Source organism: Musa acuminata, chromosome BXJ2-6 (genome assembly GCF_036884655.1).
Source record: "Musa acuminata AAA Group cultivar baxijiao chromosome BXJ2-6, Cavendish_Baxijiao_AAA, whole genome shotgun sequence".
Classification (NCBI taxonomy): Eukaryota; Viridiplantae; Streptophyta; class Magnoliopsida; order Zingiberales; family Musaceae; genus Musa; species Musa acuminata.
Genome location: NC_088343.1, coordinates 13,710,622 through 13,728,122, shown reverse-complemented (window position 1 = coordinate 13,728,122; position 17,501 = coordinate 13,710,622). Strand labels below are relative to the sequence as shown.

At 36.5% G+C, this 17,501-nt stretch overlaps 2 protein-coding genes across 2 annotated transcripts; one reads left to right on the top strand and one right to left on the bottom strand.

The window, feature by feature from the left end:
* Positions 1-90: 90 nt before the first annotated feature.
* LOC103988051 (ras-related protein RIC1) lies at positions 91-3,404 on the top strand. Its single transcript, XM_009406556.3, has 8 exons — positions 91-259; positions 371-443; positions 581-628; positions 726-773; positions 1,774-1,845; positions 2,356-2,511; positions 2,802-2,905; positions 3,183-3,404. The coding sequence occupies exons 1-8, from the start codon at positions 93-95 to the stop codon at positions 3,271-3,273; spliced, it is 759 nt and encodes a 252-aa protein (XP_009404831.2). The 5' UTR covers positions 91-92; the 3' UTR covers positions 3,274-3,404.
* Positions 3,316-15,152, bottom strand: LOC135615004 (putative 12-oxophytodienoate reductase 11). The gene is made up of 5 exons (XM_065112948.1): positions 14,852-15,152; positions 4,640-4,780; positions 4,437-4,567; positions 4,187-4,363; positions 3,316-4,114 (listed from the first exon to the last, which is right to left on the bottom strand). Exons 1-5 carry the CDS (start codon positions 14,914-14,916, stop codon positions 3,522-3,524), a joined length of 1,107 nt encoding a protein of 368 aa, XP_064969020.1. The 5' UTR covers positions 14,917-15,152; the 3' UTR covers positions 3,316-3,521.
* Between the last annotated feature and the right edge of the window lie 2,349 nt (positions 15,153-17,501).

Below are 17,501 nucleotides of genomic sequence, written 5' to 3'. Positions count from 1 at the left end.
CCTCGTGTACCCGAATTTTGATTCGATAATTCAGCGGGCCATGCGGGGCCCAAGTACGGAATACACAGTGGTTAGAGACCGCTTGTTTGCCTATGCTTCCTCCTTGGGAAGAGTGCGAGACGCCGGAAAGAACCCGAGAAAAGCTAGACGCCATTTTACCTTTGCGCCTTCCCATCCTGCTATCTGAGCTCCAATTCATCGTCGATCGCAGAACAAGTGTTGGCTTCTATCCCCAATCCATCGATATGAACAACGAATAGTAAGATCGCGCTCCGTTCGCTCCTCGATTGTGCATTGTTCGTCGTTTTCTCCCCTGTTCTAATTGTTCTTGGGTTTCTTGGTGTGATCGTTTCCATCTGTTTCCCCAAAGCGATTACCTCTTCAAGCTCCTCTTGATCGGGGATTCCTCGGTCGGGAAGTCATGTCTTCTCATCAGATTCGCGGTGAGTTTTAGACTGGATGTTTCCCTACCATTAGAAATCTAGGGTTCATTGTTGCAATATGGTTGATGTTCTTTGTTGTTTTCAAAAGATTTGGTTTTTTTTGTTCATGCTGATGAGCTTTTGGTATTTCTTTTCAGGATGATTCGTACGTTGATAGCTACATCAGCACCATTGGTGTTGATTTCGTAAGTTGCTCGTGTATCTTCTGGAAAACTTGCATCAAAATATGTTTTTTTATGTTATTTTTTTGGTGGTCGTTTGCTCAATTGTCTTTCTTTGCAGAAAATTCGTACTGTGGAACTGGATGGAAAGACAATTAAGCTGCAAATTGTATGTCTCATCAAAATAATTTAATAATTTTCATTATTTTCTTCAATAGAGGAAGTTGGATTTTGTTTTTTCATTCGATCGCCTGTTTGAAAAAGATAGGTGTTTTTTAAATTTTGGAAGTTTGAAGAATGAGTTGTTGGATACTTTATGCCATCATATATTTGGGTAAAAACCAATACACTAGGTGGGGATTTGCCATCTGAAATCCCTGTGAACTATTGATTTTCTAAGTTGTAAGGCTGTTATTTAAGTGCAATGGCATTATACTATTTCTCCATATATTGCATGAGCATCCTTGGTAAAATGCCATTAAACATGCGGACCGCATGACTTTAGCTTGTTATGCACAGACTCTGTTTGGTGACTCGTGTTTGCCGTTTTAGTGAGAGACTGATGAATTCTGATTCTTACTTTGTCAGTCATATACTTTAGTAACACATTAGAGTTGAGTTCATTTTTCATCATGTCAACTATGAGTTCTGGTGGATGTTGGAGGTTTCAACTTCTAATGGTTCCCAGTTTTAAGGTTGCAAACTTTAACTGTGTGTTAAACCTGCAGTTAATTTCTCTCTCGATTTGGCCTATGCGATTATTAAGAAGTCGAAGAATATCATTATGAGTCATTATACAACTTTTCTAATCCTAACAGATTAACGGTGGCTTTGGAAATAGTTATCTTTGTTGCATGTCAGCCTATAACATTAGAAAAGAGACCTAAGCTCTGAGAACATGAGTTACAATGCTTCTATTGTTGATTCACCTGGAGTGTAAATTGTTTTGTGTTATATGTGGTGATCTGATATGTGTAATCAGCATGGACTTTTAAGCACAACTTGGAAGGATAACCTTTGTTATTCTCGCACACTTTCGTGCCATAACTGTACGCAGAACTGTGATCAGTCTGGTTCTAAATTACCTTAACCAATAGAAGAACTAGTATGTTATTTTTTGTTATAGTCTAGTACAATCATTTTGAGGCAATGATCTTGTTTGCTTGAAGTGGGATACAGCAGGACAGGAACGGTTCAGGACCATAACCAGCAGTTATTACCGTGGAGCACATGGGATCATTGTAAGAGCTTTCTTCTAATATAGTTGCTATTCTGTTTATTGTAGTAATGCCTTTCTGTTTATTTGTGTTTGCTTCAGATATTTAAATGGTTTCTTATAATTATTTTTTTATTAAATAAAATTTCTCTATAATGAATTCCCTTCCGTCATGGGAAACTGAGCATGGAACTAAAACATTAAGGCAATTTAGGCACTTTCAGTTTAGAATAGCAAAAGTTTTGCCCATTATGTGTGGAAAGTTCATTGGTCATTTCCTTTTGCAGCCATTATAGGACACTATGACTCTTGCCTATGCTAGAGTTGGTTCAATAAGGTACCAGGATTATCCGCCAGAGTTTGCATAATCTATCAAACTCAGAAATGCATAGGAAGTGGTTATGGCACTTAGGGTTATCTGGTTAATCAAAATAAAGTACTTCTTAGCTTTGAAATTTTAACCGATTCTTGTGAGTTCTTAGATCTTAGAGATAATGTTTTAATTACTGCTGATGCCTTAAGAGGCCTTTTCCAGATTGTTTATGACATTACAGAGATGGAAAGTTTCAACAATATCAAGCAGTGGCTAAGTGAGATTGACAGATATGCTAGTGACAGTGTGTGCAAGCTTCTTGTTGGAAACAAATGTGATTTGGTTGAGGACAGAGTTGTGGAAACTGAAAAGGCAAAGGTAATGATATCTACTATCTCCAACAAACAAGTGTTCTCCTTCTGAGTTTGGATTATTGCATCATTGCAGTGGCTGAGCTGCTGAAAACCAAAATGAAAAATAAAACAACCGTACAATGATAATGTGACTTTATAAGCAAGTGTTCATGAGATTGCTTGGTATGTGCAATTCAGCTTACATCTCCTGGTGATCTCTTGGTTAAAGAACGTCAGGGGCAGTAAAAGTTGCTTGATAAGATAACCAACATGTTTAGACCTGGATGGCTTACTGTTTTCCATGGTCTAATGCAGGCATTTGCTGATTCACTTGGTATTCCTTTCATTGAGACGAGTGCAAAGGATTCAATCAACGTGGAGAAAGCTTTCTTAACCATGTGCGCTGAAATTAAGAAAAGGTAGTATAACTGAGCCTTGATTCATCTTTATCAAATGCATGTCTTCTTCCACATCAATCTGTTGGCTGCTTTACCTTACCACAAGTTTGGGCTTTTCTAATTCTCCAAGTTTCATTCTGGTTGTAGAAATTGGTCCAAATGTTTGGTCTTCCATTCCATAGAACATCAAACAGTTTAAGCATTCTTCTCAAGAAAGAAGCATATTTTTTCCGATTTCTCGAACAAGAATCATGAGGCGAGAGTTTTTTAGCTCTTACATTTGCTTGTCCCCTTGCAGAATGGGAAACCAACACACTGCAGATACCAAACCTACCACTGTTCAGATGAAGGGTCAACCCATTGAGCAGAAGAGCAGCTGTTGCAGTTAAATCCAGTTTTCGTGGCATTTTTCATTTTATATGGACAATTAATTCAGTATACTTAATCAGCACATTAAATGTTTGGAGATTCTAAATGAATTGTAGCTTGTCTACACATAAGACCTCACTTCTTTTCCGAAGCCTCTAATCCATTACAGAATGTTCAAGCTTGTTTTTAGTGTCGATAATGCATCATGACAACGGCATCACAAAGAATTATTGCTCAAGATTCAAAGTCAACTCAGTTTGAGATAGTCTCAGGCCGAAGGCTCAAGAAATGGGTAATCTGTGTACCCCTCCACTGGATCAGAAGTATAGAAGGTGAGCCTGTTATACCCGTTCAGAGGCGCGTCGAGCTCGAACCTCCTCGGCAAGTCGGGGTTGGAGATGAAGAGGCGACCATAAGCCACCAGATCCGTGTAGCCCTCCGCCACCACTTTGTTGCCTTCCTCACGGTCGTATCCGCCGACAGCGATGAAGGTTCCCTTGAAAGCTCTCCTCATCGGCAGAAGCCGGTGGGGGATTTGGCGCCTGCCTTCCACAATGGACATCCTCGGCTCCACCATATGCAAGTAGAGAAGGCCATGCTTGTTGATCTGGTGGACGAGGTAGAGCCCCGAAACCTCAGGGTCGGAGTCCCAGCAACCGTGGTAGTCTGCAAAGGGCGACAGGCGTAACCCCACTCGCTCAGCTCCGATCTCGTCGACGACGGCCTCCACCACCTCCAAAGCAAACCGGCAGCGCTTCTCCAAGCTCCCACCGTATTCGTCCGTCCGGTCGTTGACGCTATCTTTCAGGAACTGGTCGATGAGGTATCCATGCGCTCCGTGGATCTCCACTCCGTCGAAACCTGTTCGATGCATCGACGACAATGAGTTAATGCACGCATGAAGACTATCCGAAGTACATGGTTCGAAGTTACCAGCTTCGATGGCATTCCTTGCAGCGTTTCTGAAATCATCCACAACGCGAGGGATCTCATCCGTTCGTAATCGCCTGGGAACAGTGAACTTCTCGTCGGGTTCATCTTCAAGCAGCAAGCCGGAGTTCACCGGCTTGTCGGTGCAGGAGATGGGAGCTTGTCCATTGGGCTGATACCCTGAGAACACACACCTCAACGATCAAACACAAGAGACGAATACTCCTGAGTTCATCACATGCGTGCTGCTTACCAGTGTTGGAGACCCTGCCAGTGTGCCAGAGCTGGCAGAAGAAGATCCCGCCCTTGGCATGCACGGCATCCACGATCGGCTTCCATGCCTCCACATGCTCCTTCGTCCATATGCCAGGCGTGTGGGGGTACCTATCCATCCAAAGCAGATAAAGATCACAGCGATGGAACATGTTTTCCGTAGGTGACAGGGATGATGTTTACCCTCGACCAGTGTCTGAGACGCAAGCGGCTTCACTGATCAGAAGGCCACCAGTCGTGGTTCTCTGGGAGTAGTATAAGACAGCATGTGGTTGGGGGACATTGCCATAGGATCTTGATCTTGTTAATGGTGCCAACACAATTCTGTGATCAAGTGAAGACCAAGACAAATTAAAATGATAACAAACACCCAAATATTACAACTTCAGATTTTTTTTTCTTTTGTTTGGAGATTCCCTTAGTCCACACAATTATTGAAAATAATAAAATATAAATTTACAAAATATAACCCATTAATTATCAATCATATTCTTATTTTTCACCTCTTAATTATCATTACTTCATGAAACTTATTTTTTGTAAAGGTTTGGAATTTGATATCTCTATGATGATGCAAATTGATGTAAAGGATAATATTTTTTAAATTATTATATAAATATTCAGAATATCATCTTTCGGGCCTATAACCCAATGCCTTAAGACCTAAAAACATTCGTCACTAATGTAAAAATATTTCTATTTTTAAATCGTATCATTTGATTATTATTATTTTGTTACTTTATATCTCCGATGATAAAGATGTTTCGATGATTAGGATAAGGAAAAGAAGTGAATAAGAAGAAAGGGGGGAAAGAAAAAAAATATAAAAATATACTGGTTATGTACAACGAGATGAAAGAATTTGTTGAAATTAAATAATAAATTAATAATATTTATTTTCATTTATAGAAGAATATCTTAGAAATATTAAAAATTCATTGTAGATAATAAAAAGGATTACCAATAGATTTTTTTAAAACTTCTCAAATAATCTAAAAAATTATTGTTTGATTATATGATCACATCTAATTATGTAACACATATTATATGTCTGATTGGATTTTAATTATGATTATCGACTAATTAAAAGAAAGTCCACTTATGATAGCATTCCTTAGAAGAAGATCTTGATATAAGAGACTCTTTTAATTATTATCCTATACCTTTTGCTCTCATATATAAAAGGATAAGACGTTATAGGGATGAAACACAAAAAATTGATATTATAGATTTATTTTTAATCTCTATTAGTCTATGTTCTATTGCTTATAGTAGTCGTATAAAAAATAAGAAGAGAGAAAAAAGTGTATTTAGTTCTTATTACGTATTGATATCACTATACCTTTCGGAACGATAGTGCATTTGTAAATTAAATAAAGATTTTCTGAATCATATCGAAATATACACAATCATAATATTCATTAATCATTATTTGATTTTATTTCTGGTATTAAGATTTTTTACATAACAAAAGCATAATTATAGTTTTTTTGCTTACAATTAGTTTCAGAGCTATGTTTTAAAATCAAATACCTTATATCATAAAAGTATGCAGGATATATTTTATATTTAGATCTATTTATTAGCATCCTATGCTTATGAAAGGGTGTTATTCGATTATAATTGTACAATGCTTGAATGATTCATTTTATGTTGTTGGTCAACTTTCTTATATCATTCGTCTTTGTCACCTATTTATGGGTGATTTGGGGTTCTCATGTTTGATCGATGAATTACCATCGGTAGCTTACTATCGATGACAACATTGTTAAAGGCGACGATCTCTAGTGTTGTTGGCCTAATCATGGGCAAGGATTACGTATAGGTGCTATTGTGGGCAACGAGAGGGTGCGATAGCCGACAATGGTTGCATGCATTACTTTGTATGTGTAATAGCCCAAGTGTCACTACGACAGCCTACCTTGGTCATAAGTAGTAGCCACACACGTAGTGGTGTCGGTGACTATGGCGATTGCGATAATGGCATTGCCTTAGATCGACACTATATTATTGCCTTTGACTAGCGATTGCAATAATGCAATTGTAACGATGTTAGCTAGTCGCAACCAACATCAATTAAACACCGAAGTCATAGTTCCCAATTAAACACCTAATTGTAATTGCTAATCATAGGTGCTTTGTAAGCTAATCACGTAAGTGATGGCACATATGACACATTGTGTAGTTTTTTTGATGTATTATAATTATTAGCATTTTCTTACTTAAGTGATGGCACATATGACACATCGTGATTGCATGTTGCATATATTATAATATCCATGAGTTTGTGCAATGAGAATTGGATCATGATGAAATTATGATAATGCGATCGATTTGTCTTTAAACACGGATCCTAAATAATCTCGGTCATAAGTTAATCGAAATGGACATCAAGATAATCGGATAGATCGGTGTACTGTATACCCATCCATATGATTGAGGCGATTGGTCTCATATTTGCTTGTGTGGGGATACTAGGGGTACAGTGCACATGCTCATTGGAAAATGAGTTCACTGATTGATCTACTTATGAAATGTTGGATGGTTAATAATACCTTATTATCAGATAGTGATTCTGTAGTCCTAATTATTTAGCGAGTCCTTAGGCTTGAGACAATAAGGATGTCTTGTTGGTGTACTTCATTCTTTGACACCAGACTTATAGGTTTGGAAATTTCAGATCTAGCACAACTAGTTATTGGAAATGATGACTAACCTTACGAAAGCAATTGAGTATCAACAAATAATCATTCACTTTCAGTGTCATGAGAGGAATATCTTATGTATTCTTGTTTAGGCAAATCCTTGACCAAGGTCATTCGAATTGAGAGAGAAGGATTTCTCTGAGAGAATCCGATTATAGCGAGACTCAAGTAGATTCTATATTGGGTATGACAGCACCCATCATATCGTTTAGAGACTATAATGTAGTGGCCTAGTACGTCTGTAGTCGATGAGTCAATAATTCACTGAGTTAAAAGGAGTTTTAATAGATACGACTCACAGCTAGCCCAATATTGAGCCTAAAGGGTCACACACGTATGATAGGTATTACGATGAGTAGATGTTTGGACATGAAATATCCACTAGAGCCCTATCTTATTGGATAGAGATACACTAATCCAAGAGGTTTGGATAAATATTCAATATCTAATATGGTAGGATCCATTAGAGTTAAGTTGATAAAGACCTCTATAAATAGCAGGGAACCAAAAGAGCATATGCTAGACCCTTTTTGGCTACCACCTCAAATTCTCCTCCCTCCCTCTCATCCTCGATCAACAACCCCATTTAAGGTATTTGGACAACAAGAAGGGTTGGTCCATTCTTAATCACGTGGTGTACGTAGAGAGGAAGATCGGCAATGATTTAAGGAGCATCTTCGCCGCATCTATTATGTGGATCACTACCAGAGAGGAGGGCATTGACCTACTTCATCCATTTCTACGGATCTGAATTTTTTTATGGATATACAATCTTTGTATGTAACAAATCTTACTTGATATATGTGATTTTTTATTTTATATTTTGTTTTACGCACTAATCTTCGCACGATGATAAGAACTTTTTTCTATAAAAAATATGAGATTTTACTTTTTCTGTTCTTCCGCTGCTCATGTGATGCTCTGTCTAGGTTTCCCAACATATATATATATATATGTATGTATATATATATATATATGTATGTATATATATATATATGTATGTATATATATATATATATATGTATGTATATATATATATATGTATGTATATATATATATATATGTATGTATATATATATATATGTATGTATATATATATATATGTATGTATATATATATATGTATGTATATATATATATATGTATGTATATATATATATATGTATGTATGTATATATATATATATATGTATGTATATATATATATATATATATGTATGTATATATATATATATATATGTATGTATATATATATATATATATATATATATATATATATATATATATATATATATATATATATATATATATATATATATATGTCAAAGAAACATAAAGGGTGAAGTGGGATCATAACATTGCATTGTCCATCCATTTTTGCATAACCATTCATAATCTCCCACGTTTGGGAGCTCATGATCGATAAGAGTATCACAAGCTCTACACATATCTCTCTTTCTTATTATTAGTAAAAATTCATATTATCTCATAAATGCCATAGTATAAAAGGACATTGTAAAACTTAATTAAGAGATACAAAATTTAAAACAACCATGTAAGACTCAATTGAGAGAAGAATTTTAGTTGAAATCAAGTTCAAAAATGTAAAAATAAAAATAGGTAAATTTAAAAATAAATATGTACAAGTAGAATCTCTGAGATACATTATACAACATATTTAGATAATCAATCATACTCTAATTTACTGAAAAAAAGATATCATTTGAAAGATATATAAGTCTACTTTATGATCAAGTAATTTTTGTACAAATTGGAGTTGTCCACATAAAGTTATAAGAGATTTAGTCTAAAGTGATCAGAAAATATTATCTCTATTTTATAAAATCTAATTAATCAAAAGAAATAAACCTTTAGGTAGGCATTTGCATTCCACATATAAGAGTTTAGTTTCTAAAGAATTAAGTTTTGTCTAAATCAAAATATTATAATTAAAACAAAGCAAATAGATCAGAATTCTTAAAATTTTTATATTAGCAATTTTGTAGCTCAAATAGGGTTAATGCCATTAGAAAAGATAAGACTATATAAATTTCTCATAAATGAGAAAAAATTAATGATAGAAATCTCTATAGGATGGGTTAGTACACTTGTCTTAGAATAATTTAATTCCAAAGAATTGATCCAAAACCTAGCAACATTTCTTCTCCTTCAATTTTCTCTTCTCTAAGTCAAAGATGGGTTGCAACAAGGTTCTCATTTGATAAGTTATCTACTCTAATTTACTTAGGTTTAATCAATATAAAGATAATAAAATGGTAAGCATGAATAAAAAGAGTATAAGTGTCATCAATATAACAAGTACAAGTGGCACATTCCTTAAATTAGCTAGTGACACACGTTTCTATATTTTATTTTTTAACTTAATATAAATATTTCACAAATCACATTCAATTTTTAGGATTCATAATTAAGTCTCTTTCAATATAAAATTATTTAATAAAAAGATTAAATAATTCTCATATTAAAATAATAAAAAATATAGGCATCGTAAATAATTCAAAAAATGAATGATATTATAGTTATCACTCTTGAGATGCATATAAATGAATTCGAGAGATAATGAGTTAGAAAAATTAAAATTATTAGATTTGGAAGAGGAGAATTTTATAACAAATATGCTGAGTCAAATCAGAATCCTAAGCTACCAGACCTACAAGCTTTCATAACAACAAGAGCACTTCTAGAAACTTTCATAACTCCACCTTCAGCTATCTATTTACACCCAAGGGCCTCTAGGGTGGAAAACAAATCTCTATTAGGACACATGTGATAAGAACAATCTGAATCTAAAATCCATTCATTTTTAGACCTCGTCTTGTCATTAGTAACAAAGAAAATATTTCCATCATTCTCATTAGCTATTACACTAGCTTCAGCGGATTAAGTAGTTTTCTCAACAAATTTTTTCTTTTGCTTTAATTTATTTTTCAATTTAAAACAATCAGCCTTAATGTGCCCCATTTTTTGACAATATCTGCACTCCAAATTTCTATGTCTGGATTTATATCTAGATTTAGATCTACTACTATCAAATTCCCTTTTATCTGTTCTCCCCCTAACAATCAGACCTTTAGCCTAATTCTCTCTACTTTCGCCAGTAATATCCCTATCTATCTGCTCCTTAGATTTTAGTGCAGATTTAATTTCCTGATACGAAATTATTTCTTTTCCATAAATCATAGTATCACGGAAATGCTTAAAAGATTGGGGAAGAGAACACAAAAGTAATAGAGCTTTATCCTCATCATCAATTTTTGCATCTATATTCTCCAAATCCATAACCAAGGAATCAAATTTATCAAGATGTGAGAGTACAGATATACCTTTAGTCATCTGAAGCATATGCAAACTCTGCTTCAAGTAGAGACGATTCTCCACTGTCCTCTTCATATACAAGGCTTTAAGCTTGTCCAACATACTCTTAGCCGTAGTCTTCGTAGCTACCTCCCGTAAAACCTCGTCAGAGAGATTTAGAATAATACTGGATCGGGCCTTCTTATCCATACCCGTAAGATCTTCCTTTGACGAACTATCTGAAATGTTCTCAGTTCTTTGTAGTGCCAAATCAACTCTGTCTTAAATCAGAATGGCCTCCATCTTGAGTTGCCACATGCCGAAGTTGACATTTCTATCGAATTTCTCGATAACAATCTTTGTTATTGTCATCGTTTCCAAAAGATCCAGAAACCAGGCTCTGATACCAGTTTATTAGAGCTAGCCCTAGGAAATTTACCAAAGGGTAATTTTGGCAACCCAACAAAGACAATAAAGCAAAAAGATAAAAGCGACAAGAACACCAGATTTACGTGGTTCGGTCAATTAACCTTGACCTACATCCACGGACGAAAGAGGAGCAAATCACTACTATAAAAGAGACTATTACAAATGCCTTAAGAAGATGTTCCTAGGCCATAAAACACCCAAAAATACTAAACAAGAAAAAACCCAAAGTATAAGCCCAAACTATTTAACTGAGTGTGGATCTAAGCCCAAAGCAAACACTTAGGTTTTTCTTGTGGTGCCTCTTGTGGTGTATCTGACTTCAAAGCCCAAGCCCTTATTTATAGTTCCAATAGGAGATAACAAGTTTGGTTTTCCTGATGTGGGATTATGGGACTTGCCAAACTAACAAATCTCCATCTTGACATGTCCCAACAAAACTTGCTCCACCTTCTTCATAAAAGCCCCAACGGGCAATCACCAACAATGAACACTAACCAAGTCCAAGCACTGCTTGAACTTGTAAACCGGAAGAGGCTTCGTAAGCATATCAGCTGGATTGTCCTTCGTATGAATTTTCTGAACAAGAACTTTTCCCTCAGCAATAGTATCACATTTGCATCCAACAATTTTCTTACCCGAAGGCGGCTTCACAAGATCCCAAATTCTATTCTGATGGAGAGATTCTATTTCTTCATTCTTCGCAATCAAACACTTAGCGGAATTATCATAAGAAACTGCATCTGAGTAGGTAGTAGGCTCACCAACTTCACTTGTTTCTTCTGCAACATACAAAGCATATGCAACAAAATTTGCATATCTTTGTGGTGGTTGAATATCTCTCCGTGGTCTATCCTTGGATATGGAATATTGCTCTTCCTTTGGATTATCTGCGTCAGTAGACTCGGGACCACCTATTGGCATTCTTTGAGTAGAAGAGTTTGACTTAAAAGAATCTGAACTACCAATCTCAAGCTCCACCTACTTCTGCGCACTGTCATTTGTACTACTAGTAGAATCTTCTTTTAAAGAAAACATAGACAATTCATAAAAAGTAACATATCTACTGATTACAAATTTTGAGGATTTGGAATCAGAACACCATAATCTGTATCCTTTCATCCCAGAAGCATACCCAAGGAAAATGCATTTTTTAGCTCGAGGCTCTAATTTTCTTTCATTTACATGCATGTATGCTGGATACCCAAAAATTTTTAAATCAGAGTAATCAGCAGGAGTACCTGACCAAACTTCCTCCGGAGTTTTAAAGTTAAGTGTTGCAGAAGGAGCGCGGTTGACAACGTAACAGGCCATATTAATCGTCTCTGCCCAAAAGTCCTTTGTCAACCTTGCATTTGAGATCATACACCTTGCTCTCTCCAAAAGTGTTCTGTTCATACGTTCGACCACACCATTTTGTTGAGGCGTCATCCTAACAGTGCGATGCCGAACGATTCCTTTATTTTTGCATAATTCATTAAAATCATGTTCACAAAATTCCATGTCATTATTTGTTCGAAGTCGCTTAATATGTTTGCCTATTTGCTTATCAATCAAAGCCTTCCATTATTTAAAGGTTAGAAAAATATCATTTTTATGCTTCAGAAAATAAACCTAAACTTTCCTGGAATAATCGTCCATGAAAGTCAACATATACCTGGCACCACCCTTAGACTGAACATGAGCTGGACCCCAAAGGTCTGAATGAATATAGTCAAGAGTACCTTTCGTTTTGTGAACTGCCGAAGAATTGAAGCTGACTCTTTTCTGCTTTCCAAAAATGTAGTGTTCACAAAAATCCAGTGGCCTAGTACTCTGTCCACAAAGTAGACCTCTTTTGCTCAATATGCTCAAACCTTTTTCGCTCATATGACTCAAACGCATATGTCATAATTTGGTGATGTCAGAATCAGACAATGATGATGACGAGACTACAACTGAGCCTGTGACAATAGTTCCCTACAAAATATATAAGCTACCAGACCTACAAGCTTTCATAACAACAAGAGCACTTCTAGAAACTTTCATAACTCCACCTTCAGTTGTGTATTTATACTCAAGGGCCCCTAGGGTACCTAAAGAGATGAGATTCTTTTTTAAATCAAGAACATGTCTAACATTAGTGAGCGTCCTCACAATACCATCATGCATTTTAATTCGAATTATTCCTCTACCAACAACATCACATGTTGTATTATTACACATCAAAACAATTCCACCATTACAATATTCATATGTGGAAAACAAATCTCTATTAGGACACATGTGATAAGAACAATCTGAATTTAAAATCCATTCATTTTTAGACATCGTCCTGTCATCAGTAGCAAAGAAAATATTTTCATCATTCTCATTAGCTGCTACACTAGCTTCAGCGGATTCAGTAGTTTTCTCAATAATTTTTTCTTTTTGCTTTAATTTATTTTTTAATTTAAAATAATCAGCCTTAATGTGTCCCATTTTATGACAATATCTGCACTCCAAATTTCTATGTCTGGATTTATATCTAGATTTAGATCTACTACTGTCAAATTCACTTTTATCTGTTCTCCCTCTAACAATCAGACAGCCTGATTCTCTCTACTTTCCCTAGTGATATCCCTATCTATCTGCTCCTTAGATTTTAGTGCAGATTTAATTTCCTGATACGAAATTGTTACTTTTCATAAATCATAGTATCACGGAAATGCTTAAAAGATTAGGGAAGAGAACACAAAAGTAATAGGGTTTTATCCCCATCATCAATTTTTGCATCTATATTCTCCAAATCCATAACCAAAGAATCAAATTTATCAAGATGTGAAAGTATAGATGTACCTTCAGTCATCTGAAGCATATGCAAACTCTGCTTCAAGTAGAGACGATTCTTCACTGTCCTCTTCATATACAAGGCTTTAAGCTTGTCTAACATACTCTTAGCCGTAGTCTCCGTAGCTACCTCCCGTAAAGCCTCGTCAGAGAGATTTAGAATAATATTGTATCGGGCGTTTTTATCCATACCAGCAAGATCTTCCTTTGACGTACCATCTGGAATGTTCTCAACTCCCTGTAGTGTCAAATCAACTACGTCTTGAATCAGAATGACTTCAATCTTGAGTTGCCACATGCCGAATTTGACATTTCTGTCGAATTTCTCGACAACAATCTTTGTTATTGTCATCGTTGCCAAAAGATCCCAAAACCAGGCTCTGATACCAGTTTGTTAGAGCTAGCCCTACGAAATTTACCAAAGGGTAATTTTGGCAACCCAACAAAGACAATAAAGTGAAAAGATAAAAGCGACAAGAACACCAGATTTACATGGTTCGGTCAATTAACCTTGACCTACATCCACGGATGAAAGAGGAGCAAATCACTACTATAAAAGAGACTATTACAAATGCCTTAGAAGATGGTCCTAGGCTATAAAACATCCGAAAATACTAAACAAGAAAAAACCCAAAGTATAAACTCAAACTATTTAACTGAGTGTGGACTTAAACCCAAAGCAAACACTTAAGTTTTTTTTATGGTGCCTCTTGTGGTGTATCTGACTTCAAAGCCCAAGCCTTTATTTATAGTTCAAATAGAAGATAACAAGTCTGGTTTTCTCGATGTGGGACTATGAGACTTGCCAAACTAACAGCTTATTCCTCTATGATAGCATTGCTATAACTTTTTCCATTGCTACAGCTTTCTTCTCTATTGTAGTCGTTGTCGTCGCAGCCACAACAATAGCAAAAGTTCCGTCAATAAGTCTCAAAACTATGAGAATAAAAAATAAAAAAATTGATACTTGGATTCATCAACTAGTTCCAAAAGTTCTTGGTATTTCCATGAACAATATTGACCGACGAATTTGAAACAAATTAAAGAGAACACAACACATAAACCAAAATCAACCAGCAAATCCAAACACGAGATCAACAGAGTTTACAGATAGAAGAAGTCATGTCTACGTCCCTAAATTACCTGTGAGATAAATGGAACTTTCCCATCTTGTGAGGAGTCAGAAGAGGATAAGTGGGAGCGGCCATTTCTGCAACTGCTGAGAACTGAGATGGTGGATGCAGCACCAATGTCAACTCCAGAGAGAGAGAGAGACGAAGAGGACTGGTGGTTCTCGATAAACAATGGTTTTCTTGACGTGTCCGAGAGAGAGCAATTGCTGAGAACTGAGATGGTGGATGCAGCACCAAAGTCAACTCCAGAGAGAGAGAGAGAGAGAGAGAGACGAAGAGGCTTGGTGGTTCTCGATAAACAATGGTTTTCTTGACGTGTCCGAGAGAGAGAGACGGAGAGGACTGGTGGTTCTCCATAAACAATGGTTTTCTTGACGTGTACGTTTATGATCGGACCAAACAAATCAATATGGACCGTCCGCATCTTCTTAATCGCAGCCGAACCAATGGAGTCAAAAATTTTCTAGAAGACACATTGCACCGGAGCCTGTTCGCCTTATTGGATCCACGATCCATCCCCGACTCCGCTAAAGAAACGCAAGATTTGGTATTCGGGTTTGTATATATTGGGTCGAAGGATCGGTTCATATCTGAGTACCCGAATCTCGAGAAGGCTTCGGATGTGGGTTTCGGTTATCAGATCCATTTAACATCCATCCTCTTTTCTTGCTCGACGAGTCTCGACGCATCCAACCGTAGGCTATCACATCTCTCTTAGGCATTCTGCCGAACACCTGTTCCGCGTGGAGCAAGCGGCCGCACTTGGACTAGTACCTGAGCAATCCGGTCGGAAGCGAGAGTCAATGTAAAGATTTGGCAATGGATGGCACGGGCGACACTGGAAGCGTCGGGAGAGAGCAGCGGAGCAGAAGCGCGAAAGTGGCCGTGTCGGGAAGGACGCCTTCGCTGGCCATCGCGCGTTAAACGTCCATCGAACTTGACTCCGGTATTCTTGCTTTGTGTTTTCTGGTTATCATAGTTAATCCTGCACACTTAACTCAATAATATGGATTAGATCAATTAACCCATCAATTGATTTTATCATCAAAATCCAAGATTCAACAATCTCCCCCTTTTTGATGATGACAATCAATTGATGACGATGTTAAACATAACTCCCCCTATCTATATGCCATATTATGAGAAGGTAAAAACACTTGAATTCTATCCCATTGAATTCAAGCATAAACCGATAAGTTCTAACCGTAGAACTTATCGTTATTCTCATTGAGTATAAGTAAATGTGAAATTTCGATGAAAATCATTTTCAAGTCGAATGATAAGAGACAATTTTTACTATGACAGGAGATAAAGATTTTCAACAGCGAACCAGGCGGTTCCATAGGGACGAGGACGAGCGAGGCGCGAGAAGCGGACGACGCGGGGTGTGATTGGGAGAGCGCGCGGTGGTGGTCGGATTTAAACACGAAACCCGTTATGCACCGGCTAAACCCGACCCGACCGGGTCGGATTTAAACCCGAAACCCGTTATGCACTGGCTAAACCCGAGCCGACCGGGTCGGATTTGCGAATCTGTCCATTGATATATGATGGATGGTATGTGGCTTCAAACAATCTGACGGATACGTGAATCATAATCCATTGACGCTCGGGGATGGACGATTTTGATTGGCGGTCCGTCAATTATTGATCGACTAATCTTCACATGCAGACAATTCTTCTTTGTTTTGGAGCATGACAGACAGGCAGTGGTCCATGCATTGATGATTGACCAATCTAGATTGCAATTTTATCCTTTAGATGTATCTTAAATTATTTGTGTTTATTGATCCGATATGTTTGTTAGTTTTTTTAGTGAATCCAACCGACTTTTATTTAAGGTGTCATGGTTCGAAATTAACTTTTATTATTATTATTATAGTCCATCAAATATTACTTTTTTTTTATGATGTTTAAATTAGAAATTAAAAAAAATATATAAGATTTTGAGGGTTTATCCTATTTAGAATCTTTTTTATAAAAAGATATTAATAACCATCGAGATTAAGTAAAAATAATTTCATAAGCTTATCAATCATTAGTCGAATTGATTGACGTTACGATTAATGTCACGTGTCATATCGATCATATGAGTATTTAGATGAAATATTGTATTATTCATGTGATCCAAAAAGAGAAGAAAAACTAAATATAATCAAGAATAAAGGAAAAATACTATCCTTGTATAGATATAGACAGGAGATTAATCTAAATATATAGTAGATCACAACCTGCTCCTCATACAATGAGTGATTTTTATTGTGATTTATATACTTGTCATGAAAACCTCATGGTCATTTACTTTGAGACAGACCTGTAGCTGAAGCAATATCCATCCTCTCTCATCCTTTGGTCTCCTAAAGTGGCAAACTTCTTCTTCTTCTTCTTCTTCTTCTTCTAGAGAGCGAGAGAGAGAGAGAGAGAGAGAGAGAGAGAGAGAGAGAGGTGTGTAATCATCTGTACCCGTATGTTAATTTTGTTGCTGTTGCAGCCAACTGCAATGATCGCTATCTCTTAGCCTTCCTCACACTGTACACGCTTCGAAGCCTTTTGTACTTTGGATGAGACGTGGCGCTGTCGAAGTGTTTCGGCATTCCGATGGATGGAACGGAAGCAACTCGAGATGTTGCCAACAGTGATCTGCTGCAAAAGTTGCAGAC

Bases quoted from the DNA above. Each gene is read 5' to 3' on its own strand.
- LOC103988051 (XM_009406556.3), top strand. From the start codon at position 93: ATGCTTCCTCCTTGGGAAGAGTGCGAGACGCCGGAAAGAACCCGAGAA. The intron at 444-580 runs GTGAGTTTTAGA...ATTTCTTTTCAG, and splicing joins GTCTTCTCATCAGATTCGCG to GATGATTCGTACGTTGATAG. The intron at 2,512-2,801 runs GTAATGATATCT...GGTCTAATGCAG, and splicing joins TGGAAACTGAAAAGGCAAAG to GCATTTGCTGATTCACTTGG.
- LOC135615004 (XM_065112948.1), bottom strand. From the start codon at position 14,916: ATGGCCGCTCCCACTTATCCTCTTCTGACTCCTCACAAGATGGGAAAG. The intron at 4,781-14,851 runs GTAATTTAGGGA...ACTTGATCACAG, and splicing joins AAGTTCCATTTATCTCACAG to AATTGTGTTGGCACCATTAA. The intron at 4,568-4,639 runs GTAAACATCATC...TTGGATGGATAG, and splicing joins GTCTCAGACACTGGTCGAGG to GTACCCCCACACGCCTGGCA.